A 19,081-nucleotide genomic window follows, 5' to 3' on the forward strand; every position below is an offset into this window, starting at 1 on the left:
TTCATAGAGTTGTGCAACTTATACCACATTCATTTTAGAGCATTTTTATCACCCCATCACTGTGTACCCATTAGTAGTCACTCACCCCACAGCCCTAGGCCACCACTAACCTGTTGCCTCTGTGGATTTGCCTACTCTGGCTACTGCTTTGTTACTTACATTGCGAATCAGTGTAATCATAACACACGTGACCGTTCGTGACTGGCTTGTTTCACTTAGCATAATACTTTTAAGGTTCATTCCTGCTGTAGCATTAATCAGTACTTCATGTCTTTTTAATTGCCAAATAATATTCCCTTGTATGGATATACCACATTTTATTTTTCTGTTCATCGGTTGATGGACATTTGGGAGTTGTTGCTTTTGACTGCTACGTGTAATGCTGCTGTGAACATTTGTGTACAAGTTTTTTTGTGGACACATGTTTTCAGTTCTTTGGGAGTGGAATCGTTGGGTCATCAGCCTGGTAAGTTCTTAAGGGGTAAGGGTCCCAGAATAGACAAAAGGTAAATTCTTCTGATTTTTGAAACCTTTTCAAGTAAAAGCACCTTGACCCTAATCCCACCCTTGCTGCCAGTATGTGTTTTACTTCTCACTGAATAGTGTCTACTCAAGTTTCTGGTAAATAACTACCGCTTTTTCCCCCCTTCATGTCCTTCATGCCAGATAATAGATGCTCACTGACTTCTAAGCCTAAAAGTGTAATCTGTGACTCCTGCTTCTGCAACATATCTGTTTTAGTGCGTTGAGATCCTGTCTGCCTTCTGAGGGTGTCATTAGATACTAGCCTGTCTGGTGGTCAAAGAGTGGTAGGACCTTGGGAACCTTTTGGGGTCAAAACATAATGAGAGGAGCCTTAAGAAGCTTTGTGTATCTTTGCCTGGAAGGCTCTGGATAGGGTGGCTCCCAAGCCATCTCTCTCTCTCTCCATGTATCTCCTCCTTTGATTCATTGCCTCTCACAGACTCCTTTCCACATGAATTACCATCACCCCACCTCCTTGCCACCAATGGAGAACAGTTCATATCCTTGTAATATGTGCCAGCCCTTTGATTTTTAAACTAAAGTTAAACTCTTTATTTTGAGATAATTATAGTTTCCTATGCAGTTGTACGAAATAATACAGAGAAATCTGGTGTACCCTTGACCCAGTTTCCCTCAATGATAACGTCTTACATAACCGTAGTACCGTATCACGGCCAGGTTTCTCACACGGGCACAGTCGAGATGCTGAGCGTTTCCCACCACCAGGATACTTCCTGTTGCCTTTCTATAGCCACACCCATTTCTCCTCTCACACCCACTTCTCCCCTAACCCCTCACAGTCACTAATCTGTTCTCCATTTTTATAAATGTTGTCATTTCAAGAATGTTATATAAAGGGAATCATATAGTATGTAACCTTTTGGTTATATAACTTCTTTTCACTCAGCAGAATTCCCTGGAGATTCATCCAGGTTCTTGAGTGTATCAATAGTTGGTTCCTTTTTATTGCTGAGTAGTATTCTTTTGTGTGAATGTACCATATTTTGTTTAACCATTCACCAGTTGAAGGACATTTGGTTTTTTCCCAGTTTTGGGCTATTATGATTAAACCTATGAACATTCATATACAGGTTTTCGTGTGAACATAAGTTTTCATTTCTTTGGTATAAATAAATGCCCAGGAATGCAATTGCTGGGTCATATGGTAGTTGCATGTTTAGTATTGTTAAGAAACTGCCAAACTCTCTTCCAGAGTGCCTGTAGCATTTTACATTCCCACCAGCAGTGTATGAATAATCCAGTTTCTTCACATCCTCGTCAACATTTGATATTGTCACTATTTTTCGTTTTAGCCATTCTGGTAAGTGTGTGGTGGTTTTAATTTGTATTTCCCTAATGGTTAACGATGTTGAATATCTTTTCATATGCTGTTTGCCATCTCTGTATCCTCTTTGGTGAAATGTCTTTTGCCCATTTTGTAATTGGATTTTTTGGTTTTTTCCTATTGAGTTTTGAGAGTTCTTTACATACTCTACATACTAGTCCTTTGTTAAATATGTGGTTTGCAGATATTTTCTCTCAATCTTCAGCTGATTTTCTCATCTCCTTAACAGGGACTTCACAGTGCAAAAATTTTTCATTTTGATGAAGTCATTGTATCAGTTTTTCCTTTTTTGGATCGTACTTTTGGTGTCTGAAAACCCTTTGACTAATCCTAGATCTTGAAGATTTTCTCCTATTTTTTTTCCCCTAAAAGTTACATAGTTTTACGTTTTATGTTTAAGGTCATTATTGTTTTTAGTTCATTTTTACTTGTGAGACTTGGGTCAAGGTTCTCTCTCTCTCTTTTTTTTTTTTTTTTTTTTTTTTTTTGGCATATAGCTGTCTAGCTGCTCCAGCACCATTTGTTGAAAAGGTATCTTTCCCATTACATTGCTTTTGCACCTTTGTCAGGGAGAGTTGGGCTTATTTGTAGGGATCTGTTTCTGGGTTCTCTCTTCTGTTCCATTGATTGATGTGTCTATCTCTCCACCCATACCACAGAATCTTGATAATGTAGCTATATAGTAAGTCTTGAAATTGGGTAAACTGACTCTTTTCACTTTTCTATTTCAGAGTTATTTTAGCCATTCTAGGTCCTTTGCCTTTCCATATACGGTTTAGAATAATATTGTCTAAAGCTACAAAACATCTTGCTGAGATATTGATAAGAATTGTGTTAACTTCATATCATTTGGGGAGAATTGACATCTTTACTATGTTGAGTGTTCCAATTCATAAACATGGTACATTTCACCATTTATTTAGACCTTTCATATTTCTTTCATCAGCATCTTGTAGTTTTCCGTATATAAGTCTTGAATACGTTGTGTTAGATTTACACCTAAGTATTTAGGGGTTTTTTTGTTTGTTTGTTTTGCGATTGTTCAGCACTTATTTTTAAGGCCTGTCTCACTTGTAAATTCCCAGTGGGACTCTAGCTACTATGTCTATAGCTCTCAGTTCTGTTTTCTCCAGGTTCTTTTCTCATTTTGTTTAGTGCCTGCAGTGGTTAGGAATTTGTAAAACGGAGTCCCCAAAGTTTATTTGATTTAATCTCTTTGTTTTCTTTCTTGCTCTCTGCCTCTTAATGGTGTTGTTTACTCCGAGGAGCTGGGCTGGGACCCAGCTCTCTAAGACTCACTGATTGAGTGATCTTTGTGCCCTGAAAGCACCTCTCTAAATGTTAGATTCCATTGTCTTTATTGCAGGAATGGTGGTACCTTCCAAGACCAAAATTGTGTGCCATTTTTCTACTCTCGTGTTGACCTGTGGGCAGCCACACACCCTTCAAATAGTGCCCCGAGATGAATACGACAATCCTACAAACAATTCCACGTCCTTGAGAGATGAGCACAATTACAGTTTGTCCATTCATGAGGTAAGCAGCCTCCTTTCTTTCTCTGTGCACGCCTTTCTCTCATTGTCATCCTTTCTAATTCACTTCCATCTCTTATCTCTGCCCTGACTTCTGTGCCATCCTTTCTTCATCTCCCAATACCTATCTCATTAGTAACTATGAGACTTAGATTGGCTTATATAGATAGGAAAGTTCTTTGTAAAGAGTAAATTGCTATGCAAATAGGGAAAATTATATATGTTTTGTGATGCTTTGTTTTCTCTTATAGCTCGGTCCCCAAGAAGAAGAGAGCACAGGTGTCTCATTTGAGAAGTCAGTGACATCCAACAGGCAGACCTGCCAGGTGTTCTTGCGACTCACCCTGCATTCTCGCGGCTGCTTCCATGCTTGCATTTCATACCAAAATCAGCCAATCAATAATGGCGAATTTGACATTATTGTCCTAAGTGGTGAGTTGAAAGAAAAACTGTGATTTAGTCCTGTCCCCAAGCTCCCTGTTCTTTGCATATCTACCCTCTTCTGACTAACCTCACAAACATTTGCTGTTTGAGCCAAACTTAGTTTAGAGTTCTGTGGACTAAAGGTCTAATGATAGGTGATTTTTTTTCTCCTGACTCCTACTTTAAACCTCATTCCTTGTTCCACTTCAGAGAATGAGAAGAATATTGTCGAACGCAATGTGTCCACCTCAGGAGTGAGCATTTACTTTGAGGCTTATCTTTATAATGCTACCAACTGTACCAGCACGCCGTGGCACCTTCCACCAATGCACATGAGCTCTTCCCAGCGCCGGCCTTCCACGGCTGTTGAGGAGGAAGAAGAAGATTCACCCTCTGAGTGTCAAACCCCTGAGAAGGTGAAGAAACCGAAGAAGGTGTACTGCTATGTGTCACCAAAGGTTGGAACTCCCATTCTTGCCTCAAAATCCCCCTGCCTGACCCTGCATGTAATTAGTATTTGGTAACAAAACCCACAAAGTAATAGTCTGAGAATCAGGGCCAGATCTTGTAGGGTGACTGGGATACTAAAAGAGGCTACTTAAAGTTGAATGGCAGACCGTGCCATCTCTCCTGCTGCAAATGTTTGGTTTGGACTAGATGAAATCTCTGTCTAGAGATTCTGTGTGCCTTGGAGCTTTGGAGCACCTGTGGCATTCTGCCCTTTGATTGCTTCTGAGAAGATTTTTCAAGGCATGGCTTTTAGAGTTTTAAAGAAAGGTACTTTAACCATTACAAATTTCTTACTAGTGTAAAAATTACTGTTGGCTCCTTGTGCTATTTCGAAACAATTTGATCTTTCATTCTGGATTTGTGAAACCACAGTAAGTGGATGTCACCATCAGGCTTCAGGATTGGAATAGAGAAGTTTTGGCAGAGACAAGGAGGTGAACTTCTCAAGGCCCCTGAACTAAGAGGTGCTTTGTGTTAGGGATTTTCTTTTTAACATTTGCATTTTACTTATTCATTCAAACCTCAGAAAACTGAGACTCTTGAAACATCCCTTTAATCTCATAACTCAAACTGAGTTCTGATTCTGTTCTTCAGGACACTTTGCTCTGTAACATTTATCATTTTAAAATCTAGCCTTAATTTGGCCTGGGGAAATGGTAATGAGGGAGCTGCTGGGTTATAGATGAACAAAGGTTGGTTATGAATTGATGAATGTTGAAGCTGGTGATGGGTTCATCATACTGTTTTCTTTAGTATGTATGTGAAATTTAATGAAGAGTTTTTAAAATTCAAGAAAATCTGATCTACACATTCGGATACGTTTTTTTTTTTTAATATTAAAAATTATGGCATTGTTTTTTCCCTTTTTGTAAATGACATAAAGAACCCTTCTTTATTCTTACATAAGGGATTTTTATGAACTTTTTTTTGTATGAGACACCCCACCCCCTCTTCCCCAGCAAACCATTGGTACCATTCAAATAGGGATAAAGCAGTGGGTATGGCCACTGGTGTTCCCTGTCCATTGACGTGGAGGAAGTCTCTCTGAGCAGCACCCAGCTGAGCAGAAGGAGATTTTGTTTGTTGATAGGTGAATTGCTCTCTACTCATAAAGTGAAAACCAGACCTCAGCTATTTAGAAATGGTAGTAAAACTGGAGTGTCAAGATTATGAAATGTTTCTGGGTGAAAATTTACTGTCAGAGTAATATTTTTAATTTGCCCATTTTAAGATAGAGTGATGTTATTTATTTGATTTCAGTACTGATTTAAATTATTCTTTTTGTTCATAGAGTAAAAAGATTATCATGAGAAATGTAGCTAGAGACTCTGATATTTGAATTACAATACCCAAATAGAGCCCTTTATTTATCATTCACTTCATTTTCTGTATGTTGGTCCTCCAGCAATTCTCAGTGAAGGAGTTCTACCTGAAAATCATTCCCTGGCGCCTTTACACCTTCCGCGTGTGCCCAGGAACCAAAGTAAGTGGGACCTGATACCTGGTTCATGCTGAGCAGACTTCAACTCCAGAATGTCTCAGCTTTTTTGTCATTATCTCCTCATGAAAGGCATGAAGAATAAAGACATTTTAGAAAGACATGTCCTTCCAGAATCAGGAATTTAGATGCAAGTCAGAATATTTAGCAGTTATCTTTTGCCCCTAAGACTAAGTTAACAGCGAGGGTGTTGGTAACTCTGTCCCAAGCTTAGTCTCCCCGTGTGCTGAAGCTCGTTTAAATCAGTATTCTCATATATTAAAAAAAATGTTTAGTTTTAACTTTTCTGAGCTTTGTAGTCTAAAGGCAAATGACTTTCCTCCATCCCGTTTGCTCAGTCTCTTCGGGTAATTGTTGCTGTTTTATATATCCTTACTACTTTCACCTTTCTTACATTTTATGTTGAAAGGTCTGTGGTGTTTGTTGCCTGTGATCCTTACTAAAGGCAGTCTGTGCGACTCAAATAATTTAAAATAAAATTTGAATTGTAGAGCACTGAGGTGAAAACAAGGAGATGTACTTTTGGTAGGTACTTTCTTGGAGAAAACAGGCTTAGCTTGTTTTTGTCGGTTGGTACAGGGCAGGGATGTGGAGGGCTTTTGCTGGCTTTGAGGTTTTTATGGATTAACTCCTTTGTTTTCCTTGGTTAGTTTTCATACCTGGGCCCTGACCCTGTTCATAAGCTCCTCACACTGGTGGTGGATGATGGCATTCAGCCTCCTGTGGAGCTCAGCTGTAAGGAGAGGAACATCTTAGCAGCCACTTTCATCCGCTCCCTCCATAAGAATATAGGTAAGGTTGGACATGACTTCTCATGGGGAAGCCGTGGCGCCAGCTACCTGGGTGCCTGGGGGTGTGGAGGTGGCCTTCACAGATATCTGCTATGACTAAGGCTGTAATCATGATGGATCTTGCTGCTCCTCAGGAGGCTCTGAGACCTTTCAGGACAAGGTGAACTTTTTCCAGCGAGAGCTTCGGCAGGTACATATGAAAAGACCACATTCCAAAGTCACCCTGAAGGTCAGCAGACATGCTTTGTTGGAATCGGTGCGTAAAGTTTCATCTCTGTCAATAGTTATCATACTTTTCCACCTTAGAAACCTCTTTGGCTATACTCTGCAGGCTATCTTTTTCATGAAACCTATGTTTCTCTTCTTTAAACATATCAAAGACTGCTCTGTGTGTTTGATTATACTAAATTTGGGCCAGTCTTGTTGGAGGTATATTACTGAGGGCAGAGGCTGGTTGACTAGCTGCTTGGCTTTAGAATCTGTACTGAACCAGTTCCTGAATAATCTCATGGAACTCCTATGTCAGCAGGTATAAGTAGTTGTCACAGAAGAAAGTTTTGTTATTGAATCCCTGAAATAGAGAGCTCTTGTTGAATTAAAGGCAATGATTTTTGCTGTCACTCTGGTCTGATGGAAAAGGAACACCTGATGTGTGTCTGTCTCCACTTCACAGACACTGGCATAGTTCTTACATTCCCCAAGAATGAGAAGGCTTGGTCCCTGTCCAAAATGTGTTTGTGATGTTTGGCTCTGGTAGGTGAGACTGGAAACCCCTTTTCTCAGCCACATTCTCTGTGTGGCATGGCTCCCTGTCTGAACCGAGCCTTCAGATAAAGACATCTAGTGGATAGACTGTACTTTACTGAAAACCAGGACTCTTTCGTTCTCTTGCTGACAGTTTACTAATTTGAGCTATTTTTACTTCTCTGTTTAAGAGTTTTCTCATTAATAAAATGAGAATTGTAAAAAAAAAGGGAAAAAAAGCTTCAACTTGCCAACAAAGTGGTGGTATGAAGATGAATTAGATTATTTTTTTAAAACCTTAAATTTTTTCTGGAAATACATGCATTTTAAATATAAGATGGTATTATTAAAGTTTATTTGTGAGTCATTAATTAAATGTTCTTAAGCTTCTGTCCTTCACACCCAAGAGATGCCACCCGGTGTTCTGATCCTTTTCTTCCTTTCACTGCTTTTCAGTCTCTGAAAGCCACTCGGAATTTTTCCATCTCAGATTGGAGCAAGAACTTTGAAGTGGTTTTCCAAGATGAAGAAGGTCAGTTTTGGAATTTCATATTCATCTTTTTAAACTCTCCTCCTCACTCCTACCCTCCTCCTTACCCCCTCTCCACAAAAAAGAAAACAACTCCCCTAACACACGCACACGCACACACCAGTTTCTTTTTCCAAGGGAAAAAAGTCATGAGTCAAGATGAAAAGAGTGGTGTTTACTGGCCAGATGGCGTGGTGGAGCTCGTAGAGCACAGACATACAGGGACTTGGGGAGAGAGCTGTAAGAGTGTGAACCAGGAGGGCCAAGTAGCCTTTGTAGAACCAGGAGAGATGTCCATTTCCTGAGATCTCTGATCGCCTGTGTTTTCACACTAGAGGCCATTAGCTTAGTGATCAGAATAATCTTACAGGAAAGGGTGGGATTTCAAAAAAAAGTCCAGTTTAGGTGAGTTGGAATGGGGAAACACTTAAGGTGGCAGAATGGAGAGAATGTGGAGAGTGTAAAATGATGAATAAATGAATAAGCATGATAAGAGGTAGTAGGCCAGAGTCACTTTTTATTTTTATTATACTTTTCAGCTCTGGACTGGGGAGGGCCTCGCCGGGAATGGTTTGAGCTAATCTGCAAAGCACTATTTGATACCACCAATCAGCTCTTCACCCGATTCAGTGACAACAACCAAGCATTAGTGAGTCTGTGACTTCGCCATGGGTGGATGGAAAACATGGTTTATGTTAATGGGTAGACTAACAAAGGTTTGAGGTTATGAACCTGTCCTGGGAATCTGACGACCTGGGCCCTCTTCTTAATTTTGATACTTACAATATAAACTAATCAGATTGCCTCCCTCCTCTTTGCCTTCATTATTTCATCTGCAAGATAAGAGAAAATGCAGACAGATGAATATTTGACTAAAAAGCATTCTAATGCAGTGGCTATTCTACTAATAAGAATTAAGCCACTTTCTCAAAACATACTTGACGCTACTGAATTCTGTCCCAGATCTTTGACTATGCAGAGGTGTCAGGACTAGAGAGGTAGATGCTTACTGAAGGAAGTTTAGGGAAAAGACATCACATCATCCCCACATCAAGTTAACTTCATACTCTGCTAGATTAAGCCACAAACTTAATGTAAGTTTCATCTTCAACTTAATGTAAGTCCATCTTTGCTCTTTATCCTCCAGTCACTCTGAATTACTCAGTAGTGGCTACCAAAAAGCCAGTATCATTTGGATGGGCTCTTTGATCCTAATACTGAAATTTTTGCTCCCTTGAGAGGGAGTTAGGAGGGAGGGTCTTTCTAAAACTAGGCTTGAAGAAAAATGGCGCAGAACCTTTAATCTCTTTCTTTGACAGGTACATCCCAACCCTAATCGCCCCCCTCATCTGCGTTTGAAGATCTATGAGTTTGCAGGGCGGCTGGTGGGCAAGTGTCTCTATGAGTCCTCACTAGGAGGAGCCTACAAGCAGTTGGTCCGCGCTCGCTTCACCCGTTCTTTCTTGGCCCAAATCATAGGACTACGCATGCATTACAAGGTAATGTCAGAGGTGTACATTTTCTGCTAGGGCCTCTCTGGCCATTAACTCTGGAATCTCTGCCTCTGAGCTTGTTATTCTTAAGGTTGAAGGGATAAGTGGTTCCAAGCAGTGACAAATTTCACTTCTGGTTAAGAGTAGTCATGTTCTGTTCTGTGTCTTTCTGTCTCCTCAGTACTTTGAAACCGATGACCCAGAATTCTACAAATCTAAAGTTTGTTTCATCCTCAACAATGACATGAGTGAAATGGAGCTGGTCTTTGCTGAAGAGAAATATAACAAATCAGGTCAACTGGATAAGGTGAGAAAGACCAGATGTTCTCTATTTGTGCTGTTTTTTGAGCACCCAAAATGTGGCTAATGTAACCAAATAACTGAATTGCTCATTTTATTTTCATTAGTTTAAAGGTAAATAACCACCTCTGGCTGGTGGCAGGCATGTTGGGCATCACAGCTTTAGGGCATTGCGTCCCACACTTTATGATCTTAGCCCATTTGAGTGGAACAAAAGATGCATGAGCCCATCTATCCCCCCCATTCTTCCTTTCCAGTAGAAAAAGAACTTAGTGATAATGAAGTGTCACTGCACAAGGAGCTTTGGAAGGGATGGCAGTGCCTCTCTCAGCTTCTGTGGTGGCGATGTACATGACTCCTGTTGTAACACTGTACCTGAATATTTTTAAACTTCATTACGAAACTATTGACCAAAAGTATTTCTGATGCAAATGTGATTCTGTTTATATTTTGGGGTTAAACAATATCAAATGTTAACGATGAAGCTAAAGTTGCAGTAACATACAATTGAAAGAAAGCAAAATAGCAATGACTGAAAAAGTGTGACCACTGGTACCTTGTACTGATAATCATATCATTTGTGACCATTGTGGGACTGGAAGGGAAGAATGTAAGGAAACAGCTGTTTTCATCTTAGAAGTTCTGAGACCTAAAAAGACTTCTTCACTACTTACCTGGCTTTATTTAGTCTCAATTGGCTCAGGGGCTTAAGAGAAGAGGTAAGTACTGGTTTAATTTTGGATCATAGAGACATTAAAAAATTGCTAGCAAGGAACCATAGTATCTTCCTATTGCATCCCCATTATTTGATCAAGTCAGAGAAAACTCACTCAAATACCCACTTCAGAGATTGTAGCTAGTAGAATAACAATAGTGGTAGGAACCCTGAAGCTTAGTAACACATAAAACCAAGAGTGTTGAGAAGCTGAATGCATGCAGAAACGTGATGGTGATGGAGTTCCGTCATGCTGTGTTTGTGGGGCAGATCATCTTATAAACTCCCATCTGCAGCCTCTCCCTGTCTGTCTTTTGCCTCCTGTTTCAGGTTGTAGAACTCATGACAGGTGGAGCTCAAACCCCAGTCACCAATGCGAATAAAATCTTCTATTTAAATTTGCTGGCTCAATATCGGCTGGCCAGTCAAGTGAAAGAGGAGGTGGAACATTTCCTCAAAGGTGAGATTCTGTCTACTCTTGGCTTTGAGATGCAGATACCTGTATCCATGGTGTGGGTATGGCTTTAACTGGGCTACTTTGTTTCAGGCCTGAATGAGTTGGTCCCTGAGAACCTTCTGGCTATTTTTGATGAAAATGAGCTTGAGGTAAGTGCTTACAATTGCAAACCCCCGTTCTTGACTCGGTGTTTTAGTATGCCCACAGGAACCAGCTTATTACACCTTCTGTTATGAGATGTGGTAGGAGAGCCCTTTAGGCAAGAGTTGATTTCACTTTTGTCACTCTTCTGTGCATTGACCCTTTCTTCAGCTTTTACAAAGTTAGAATGTGAAAATTAGAAACCAGCAAATAAATAGTTTTGAAGAGTAATAATTAATATTCATTTATTTACCAATTATTAGTGATACTGGTTGAGTACTAAAGAATGTTGGTATCATGTACAGTCTTTGCAAATCTGTGACATTTAAAGGTGACTTAAGGGAATAATAGAATTTATTTTTTCAGGGACTGTTTAGTGAGTGCCTCCTACATGCCATGTCTGTCTGGAGCACTGGGGAGAGAGCAGTGAATAAAACAAAGTCCCTGCTCTTGTGGAGCTACATTATAGGGATGGAAACAAACCAACAGATGTTGACATATTTCAAAGTTTGGGACCACAATGATATATATTAGGTTGGTGCAAAAGTAATTGCGGTTTAAGAGGTCAAAAATAATTGCAAAAACCGCAATTACTTGTGTACCAACCTAATAATACAGTGTTATTTCAGATCCTGAAACAACCAAAAAATGGTTCTAAGATGGTAAATACCATTCTGTAATGAGCAAAATTGAAGTTCTGTCAGGTATGGGCAAAAAATAAAATCAGTTTGTTTTTACCTAGTGCTAACAGCTGATACATAAAATGCAAATTATTAGTTTCAGTTTCCCATATGCCTTATGAGGAGTGTGTTTTTGCAAACTGTTTCCTGTAAGGAGAAAGTGCTTCTTTGAAAATGAAAAAACAAAAAAGCAGTTTCAGGTGGTCTTACACAATGTTTATTCTTACTAAACTGGCTTCAAGAACAAGAATCAAAGTTTTATGCAATTTTTATCACATTTTGCATCTTTGGATATGAAATCTAAACAAAATAAACTCTCTGTCTCTCAGCCTGAAGCTTCTGATAGACTTGTCACCTGTGCTGTTATTTTGGGGGGCTGCGGAATAAATAGCTACTGGTATATTTTGTTTTATCATGAAGCAGAGCGCTTGTAACAATTTGTAAAAGGAAGGAAGGACAGTCTCTTACAGTTGTTCTACATTCTGCTCTTAGTTACTCATTAGCTTAGCAAGTTCTTTTTGAAGGAGCCAAGACTCCTCAGGCTTAATTTGGGCTTTTCTTCTCTCTTGATTAGGATGTATCATTCTTTATAATTATTGGATGAGTACTCACAGTCTCCTAAGCAGCATGCAGGATCCTGAACCAGATTAGGACGTGAACAAAATGTTTATTGGGGCTTTTATCTCATTAATGTTCTCATTTTCTGGCATGCTTTCTAATTTATCTGATCAAGTAGAGTCAGGGCTGAAGGGAAGGAAGGTAGTAAAAGTTCAGTCCACAAAAGGATGGATCCTGGGGGAAAGGAAAGGCCAGCTGACAAATTCATAAATGGGGCTGGGGATCTTCGTCAAAGGGAAAGGGCCTGCTTTGCTCCCTGGTATTTCTAAGCTGTGTCCAGAGCACACTGTCGATAAACGTGGTTTCCTTTTTGTCCTTTGTTTCAATTCAAAATAATCTACAGCAGCAGTTCTTAATTAGATGTGCGCATCAGAAACACTTGGGGAACTTTTTCAAAATACACAAGCTCCTAACTCACTCCTAGAGATTCTGATTCGATAGGTCTAAGGTAAGGCCACAGGCATCTATGTATTTTTTTAAAAGCTGTGATTTGTACCACACTGATTAGGAACCATTAGCTTATTATAATTGATTTTCCTAATGCAGTATTCTGGCATTCTGACCTCACCTTTGGTCTTTTTCCTGGTATTCTCTTTATTCCACATTTTTGCATGTTAACAGAGGTAATTATCCTCATGTTGGGTCTTTGTCCCTCTGACTGTCCTTGTGACACCTGACTGTTTTCTCCAGCTGCTGATGTGTGGGACGGGGGACATCAGTGTATCTGACTTCAAAGCCCATGCAGTGGTCGTTGGTGGCTCATGGCATTTCAGAGAAAAGGTAAGTGGGCCAACTATCTTTTAGTTGGATCTGTACCATGTTGTAAAGAAAAAGTTTCAGAAGAAGAAAGCCGAGGAGTCACAGAAGCAAACATGTCACTGGGAAAACGTAATACATGTGGGAAAGCCAGGTGGTTGTTTAGGCAGAAGGGAGCCCTGGTCCCTGCTGGCTGTTGTGCTGTTGGCCACAAGGCAGTGCACTAGAAAGTCAGAGAAGCAGAACCAAGCAATCGGTGACTACTCTCCCGACTGTGTGACAGTGTGTATTCCTAGAGTTTGCCGACTCCCCATTCCTACCTGCGTCCTCATAGAATGGTCACTGGGGCACACCCCTGCTGCAGAGTGTCCGGTTCCTTCCCCTCGGGGCCAAATCCGAGGCGGCACCCTGGTGCAACCCCAGCCTGTGCCCTCCCTGCCAGGTCATGCGGTGGTTTTGGACCGTGGTTTCCAGTCTGACGCAGGAGGAGCTCGCCCGCCTCCTTCAGTTCACGACAGGCTCCTCCCAACTGCCTCCTGGAGGTTTTGCCGCCCTTTGTCCCTCGTTCCAGATTATTGCCGCTCCGACCCATAGCACGCTGCCAACCGCACACACGTGGTAGGTACCTGAATGCCCAGTGCATGCTGTCGTGGGGATCCCCTTTCCAGCCTGTGCCAGTGTTGCGGGCGGTCTGAGCTAACTGCTTCCCCCTTGCCCTTCCAGTTTTAACCAGCTGTGCCTCCCGACGTATGACTCATATGAAGAGGTGCACAGGATGCTGCAGGTGGCCATCAGTGAGGGCTGCGAAGGCTTCGGCATGCTCTGACCGCCCCTGCCGGCCTCTTGGCTCCCGTGCTTTTGGAGGATCTGGGTGCACGCAACAGACGTCGTAACCACTTCATAGCCACTGACCCTAACGTACACATCACCACAACCAGAAGCTGTGCATGCGCCCCAGTGTCTGGAGTGTTCGGTCACCTACAAGCCTCGTCCTTCCCTCGCCCCGCCCCGCGCATCTTCCCCACAGGCCACTTTGGTGTGGTATGTAGTCTGAGCTACTCGTTCAGGCATGAGAAGAGGACTGCTGCAGTCATTTCACGTGGTTCTTAGATCTCGGTAGCGGGCGCTGCCTCAGCGGCTGAAGGAGATGACACAAAGGGCTCAGCTCTCTTGGGTAGCTGGTGTCCTCGCCTTGCTCAACCTCCTCTGCTAAGCTCCTCCAGGGTCCCCCCTGTGGCCCTCAGTACTTGACCTGAGGTATGCGCGTCCTTCTTGTGGACAGGGTCATTGCCTCTTCTCAGGAGCCAGGACAAGCACCGATTGGAAGTGGCCCACATTCACAGTCTTTGGTTTTGTCCCTCTGCACAATGGCAGGCACAGGCCGTGGCACGGGACTACCTCTAATGGGGACTGAGAGCACAAAAGGATCTTTTTTTGTGGTGTTAGAACTGGAAAAGGAGCTTTCCCCGAAGGCATTTCTGGAAACGCTCATTAATCCCTAAAGAAGCACTCTAAGCTTTTTCTTGAGTTTGAGCCAGTGAGAAAAACAGACGGACCTAAGAATGTGAAAGATAGCTGGGCCGTGGCCTGCAGTGCTGCATCAGGTTCTCCTGTAAGGTTTGGGGCACGTCCAGGCACATGGCTGGCTGGAAGACTACTGACGCTTGTCCCCGAGTTTGTTCTTAGCACTGAGGTGTGCCTGGGTGGGCCTGGCCACCTACCTCCAAGTTCTGCAGTCTGCTAAGAGCTAGGGATTCTTTAGCTTTCTACTGAAAACAGTTTTGTAGCAAAGGACTGGGACAGTCAGAACAGCATGCCACTGACCCCTGCTTCTCTCTCTGCTTGCTGTTCTCTGGCAGCACTCAGGCAGCCAAGGGAAAGGGGACCAGTCATTGAAGTGCTTCTCACAGGTCCTTGGAGTCAGGACCTGGGAACATAGATAGAGAAGGTACATCAGATAGTAAACACCTCGCCGTCCTAGTTACTTCTCTTCACTCCATCGGTTACCAGCAAGGGGGTCTAAGGAGGGAGGAAGATACGTCAGGTTCACTGTTACGTGATGATTGACGAGCGCCTGCTGCTGTCTCTGGAAGATGGCAACATCCTTTTTCATTACGATTTGAATGAAAACATTTTCAAGACTCAAATTCTCATCAACTTCCCCCAAATTTCTGTTTTTCAAAAGCCTTTGCTGCAAGCTACCGTTCCCAATGGGGCATTCAACTCTGCGAATATTACAAGCCATCTTTATTGCCAAAACCAGCAAGTACACGGAGTCCAGCGAGGAGGCAGGACTTGTGGCGCTGCCGGGGCCTCCTGGAAGCATGTCTGAGCCCTCCTGTTCCCGGACCGTGAGGAAGCAGCCCTCCTGAGCTGCTGCTGTTCCTGCGTGACCTCACTCCTCCAGTTGTCATTTGTCCTCGGCGCGGGTGCTGACCTCCCTCATTCGTGGGGTCCAGGAGCCAGCATCAGGGCCTCTCACCACAGGGTCCTCCATACCACATGGTCACTGCTCTCCTCAGGGACCAGGACAAGGTGCTGCTGCTTGCCCCAGTGGTTTCCCATGGGCTGTGTCCAGGCAGGTGTCATCATCACCCCGGGAAGCGCGATGCTGCCCCTCGGGCCCAGAGAGGAGTTTCCAACTCGGGCATGTGGGCTGGTTCTGCTGTCTTTGGCAGGGATTCCTCTTCTGGACTCTACATCCTTCCCTCCAGCAGCCCTCCAGAGACTGATGCTGGAGCTCGATATGATTTTCTTGGCTAGATCTGTCATTTTAAGCTCTAGTCATAGCACTTTTCAAAGCATCCTGGGCACCACTGCAGCCCATCTGGGGAAGCTGTGTCCCCGTGGTGGTCCTTCGCCCCAGGGTCTTTGTTGAACAAAACCCTTTGGTACTGTTGTGGTTTTCTATTCTTCCAGTTTACTCTCTCCCCCCTAACTCTACTCAAAAATGTCTTTGCTTTTTTAGGTCTTTCTTTTACTTTTTCTTTCTTCCTAATCCTGCTTCGGTACTGCATAGCCAGTGTGGGAAAAAGATACGATATGTTGGAGAGAAGGAAGAGTGTCTGTTACTTCCTGGGCAATTTTCTACTCATATTTCTTATTTTGGCCAGTTCTTTTAATTACCCCCTTGTAGCCCAGGTACTTGGGGGAATCAGCTAGCCACCTGGCCTTTCCATGTCTTCGAAGGAGACCAGACATGAAGTGAACAACAAGGAGAGCATCGGTGTCTCTAGAACTTCAGCAGAGACCACGCCCTGCTGCAAATTTGTCAGGCCAGGCAAAAGGGCCATACAATTGCAGTCATAGTGTAAATATTTTGTACAGTAAATAAATAAATGTTTAAAAGGACCAAGGAGTAGAAACGTTTTTGCATTTCCCCGAGGAATTCCTTCAGAAGCAGTCAGCTCAGGGCAGAATGGACACCCAGTGCCCTGTCCCAGGCCGCTTGCCCTTTCACCTTTCCCCAAGTGCTGTCCCTGGTCCAAGCAGGACCACTGGTCATTCGCACAGACAGCCACGGGCGGGACAGGCACTTGTGCACTTGGCAAGAGCAGAGGATGTCTGTTCTCACCAGTCTTTTAAACATTAATTGATTATTTCACTACGTAAGAAACTCAGTGTAGAAAATTTGGAGATCAAATACAAGGGAAATAAATCACCTGCCATCCACAGGTAACCCCTGTAAACACTTTGATGTATATAGCTTTCTGATTTGCATGTAATCACACATTTATTTCCCAACATCCTACCCCCCATTCTCCCACAAGTGCTCTGGGTGTGGCAAACAAAAATACTGCACCTCAAAAGTGTTTGGGTGGCAGATGGCACCAGTTCTCTTCCAACCAAAGTTAAGTTTGACAGAAAAAGAAAAGGCCTGATTTGGACCTAGAAGGAAAAGTATTAGGGACCCTGGCTTTCTAAGGGAAGTTATCATGGTGTCTTGTACAATGGTTACCAATCAGGAAAATCAAAACAAAATCCCCTTTGGAATTCCTTTTAAAACAGATTTTTGCCGCCACTCCCCGGACTCAGTGAATTGGAATCTTAGCTTAAAAACTACTCTTTTAGACTGCATTCATTCCACTTCCACCTCATCAAGCTCCTGAGTGATAGGAGATGTCAAAACAACAAAACAAAATTCTCTCTCTCTGACTTTACATTTTTAGGGTTGCACTAAAACACACCTTTTGTACTTGCTCCTATACACCTTTTGTGCTTGCTGCTCTTGTGACTGAACATGCGGCATTGAGTGATTTCAGTCCATCAGGAAGTTATTAAGACTCAAAAGGCTGGTAGGGTTATTCTGGAGTTAACACAGTAAATGCTACTAATAGCAAGAGCCTCTCCGTGCACTGCTACCTCTGTGCTGCTGCAGGTAGAGCTCTCAGCCATACTTCTCATAGGAACATGATAGAAGTTCTCCAGCACGTGGCTTGAACCAGAGGCTCCTTCTACTTTGGTTTCACTTAGACCCTCAAGCATACTAGAGCAGCTCCAGGTGTCCAGTAGTACCTTTATATAAAAAATGAATAGTTTGTTTTGAGAGATATATACCCAAAAAATGTAGATAAGCATGTACAATTTAGTACGGAAGTGTACAGAAAGTGCACATGGACCTACCACCATTCAGGTCAAGAAATAAAACATCGCAGCACTGCAGAGCAGGTCTCATTCCATCCCTCTCGCAGTAACTACTATCCCGACTTTTACGATAATTGTCTTACAATTCTCTTTTCAAAAGCCTACAATTCACAGTGGGGAAGGGGAAGAATGAGCCCATGGGATCTCTTGATAAGACACTAAGCAAGGTCAAATTCTTCACAGAAAGAACTATATCTCACAATTAGCTTAAAAATTCTTCTGAGACCGTCGTTGCCTCATGAGACTAGTTCAGATTCCTGATGCTGAATCTGATGAATCATATTTAAAGACAACAAGCCCTCTCGGCAAAGATTTTCCCCCAGGTATTCTAAATTGGATGCTCCTTTGCTTTCATACCCCGAACAGGTTTGGTGGGCTGGCTTCACGTGACCATGATTCTCTCTGGTGGTCAGTGGCAGGTTCTTGAGTATCGAGCAGAGTAGCACTGAAAATGACTCAGCACTAAATCATTTCAAACGTCGAATGGGCTAGAATGACTGACTCAGACTACTGAACCTGCACCGTCCGACAGAAAGCCATCCCCAAGTTATTGGAGAGCTTAGTTGTCCCGTTTGGAGTGCAAAGGGAGTGGATTTAGAAATCTGCAGGGGGTGTTGTGATGATCTTGGTTTGCATATGATGGAATGGTGCTGCCTAGACTTGGGATATGCCTTACTATGAAAACCCCTCATCCCCCGATTCAGTTCACTTTCATTTTTCTTGTGGAAGAACACTTTGTGGTCGCCACAGCAGGGCCCTGGTTCTTGACAGTGAACTCTGGTGTAGTCTGCATAAGTGACTTCCTGGAGGACACAGTTGATTACCCGAAGTCAGCGGACGGATAGCTGTAGGTTTTTGACACGGCACCCGAGGTGGCTGTGACAAAGTTGACCAGGTTGGCAGTAGACCCCTGGTGTGTTCATACCCGCAGCAGCATCTTCTTAAACACAAGGTGGTGACAATGTTGGTACCTTTGGGAGCAGGGATCAGACACCAGCACAAGACTGTAGTATCCAGTCACCTTGAAAGAACAGTGTGGGGCTCCCTCTCTAATTCCCCTTGTAGCTTTCCTTCAGGAAGATGGTGGATAAATTATCCAAGATAAAGTCTGGGGAGAGGTTGCTGCTTCCCCTGAGTACCAATCAGCAGGGCAGTGTGACCTTTGTCGTCTTTGATGGCCAGGAATGCCCCAAACCAGGTTCATCTGGCAAACTAGGCAACTTGCTGAGCGAGCGAGGTCTTAGAACTTCGTCTCTTAGGGATGACTCTAGGAAGAAGTCCGTCCCGGACCAGAGGAGCTAAGTGAGCACATGTTTCTTTGATTTCTTCTATAAACCTTGCTGTGTCCTTGACTGGGTGGCCCATCCTGATGACAAGAAC

The 19,081-nt window shown here is 42.9% G+C and overlaps 1 protein-coding gene across 3 annotated transcripts in view; it reads left to right on the forward strand.

The window, feature by feature from the left end:
- AREL1 (apoptosis resistant E3 ubiquitin protein ligase 1) overlaps window positions 1–16,408 on the forward strand; it is a 35,247-nt gene extending 18,839 nt beyond the window's left edge. For all 3 annotated transcript variants that reach the window (XM_033108407.1, XM_033108409.1, XM_033108408.1), the window contains exons 6-20: window positions 3,237–3,406; window positions 3,654–3,834; window positions 4,036–4,283; window positions 5,741–5,818; window positions 6,484–6,625; window positions 6,759–6,880; window positions 7,825–7,900; window positions 8,437–8,546; window positions 9,217–9,396; window positions 9,572–9,697; window positions 10,736–10,865; window positions 10,953–11,011; window positions 12,992–13,081; window positions 13,500–13,675; window positions 13,781–16,408. In XM_033108407.1, coding sequence (XP_032964298.1) covers window positions 3,237–3,406; window positions 3,654–3,834; window positions 4,036–4,283; window positions 5,741–5,818; window positions 6,484–6,625; window positions 6,759–6,880; window positions 7,825–7,900; window positions 8,437–8,546; window positions 9,217–9,396; window positions 9,572–9,697; window positions 10,736–10,865; window positions 10,953–11,011; window positions 12,992–13,081; window positions 13,500–13,675; window positions 13,781–13,883 — 1,991 coding nt within the window. In that variant the 3' untranslated portion in view covers window positions 13,884–16,408. The remainder of the gene's footprint in view (window positions 1–3,236; window positions 3,407–3,653; window positions 3,835–4,035; window positions 4,284–5,740; window positions 5,819–6,483; window positions 6,626–6,758; window positions 6,881–7,824; window positions 7,901–8,436; window positions 8,547–9,216; window positions 9,397–9,571; window positions 9,698–10,735; window positions 10,866–10,952; window positions 11,012–12,991; window positions 13,082–13,499; window positions 13,676–13,780) is intronic.
- Window positions 16,409–19,081: the final 2,673 nt, after the last annotated feature.

Source organism: Rhinolophus ferrumequinum, chromosome 6 (assembly GCF_004115265.2).
Source record: "Rhinolophus ferrumequinum isolate MPI-CBG mRhiFer1 chromosome 6, mRhiFer1_v1.p, whole genome shotgun sequence".
NCBI lineage: Eukaryota > Metazoa > Chordata > Mammalia > Chiroptera > Rhinolophidae > Rhinolophus > Rhinolophus ferrumequinum.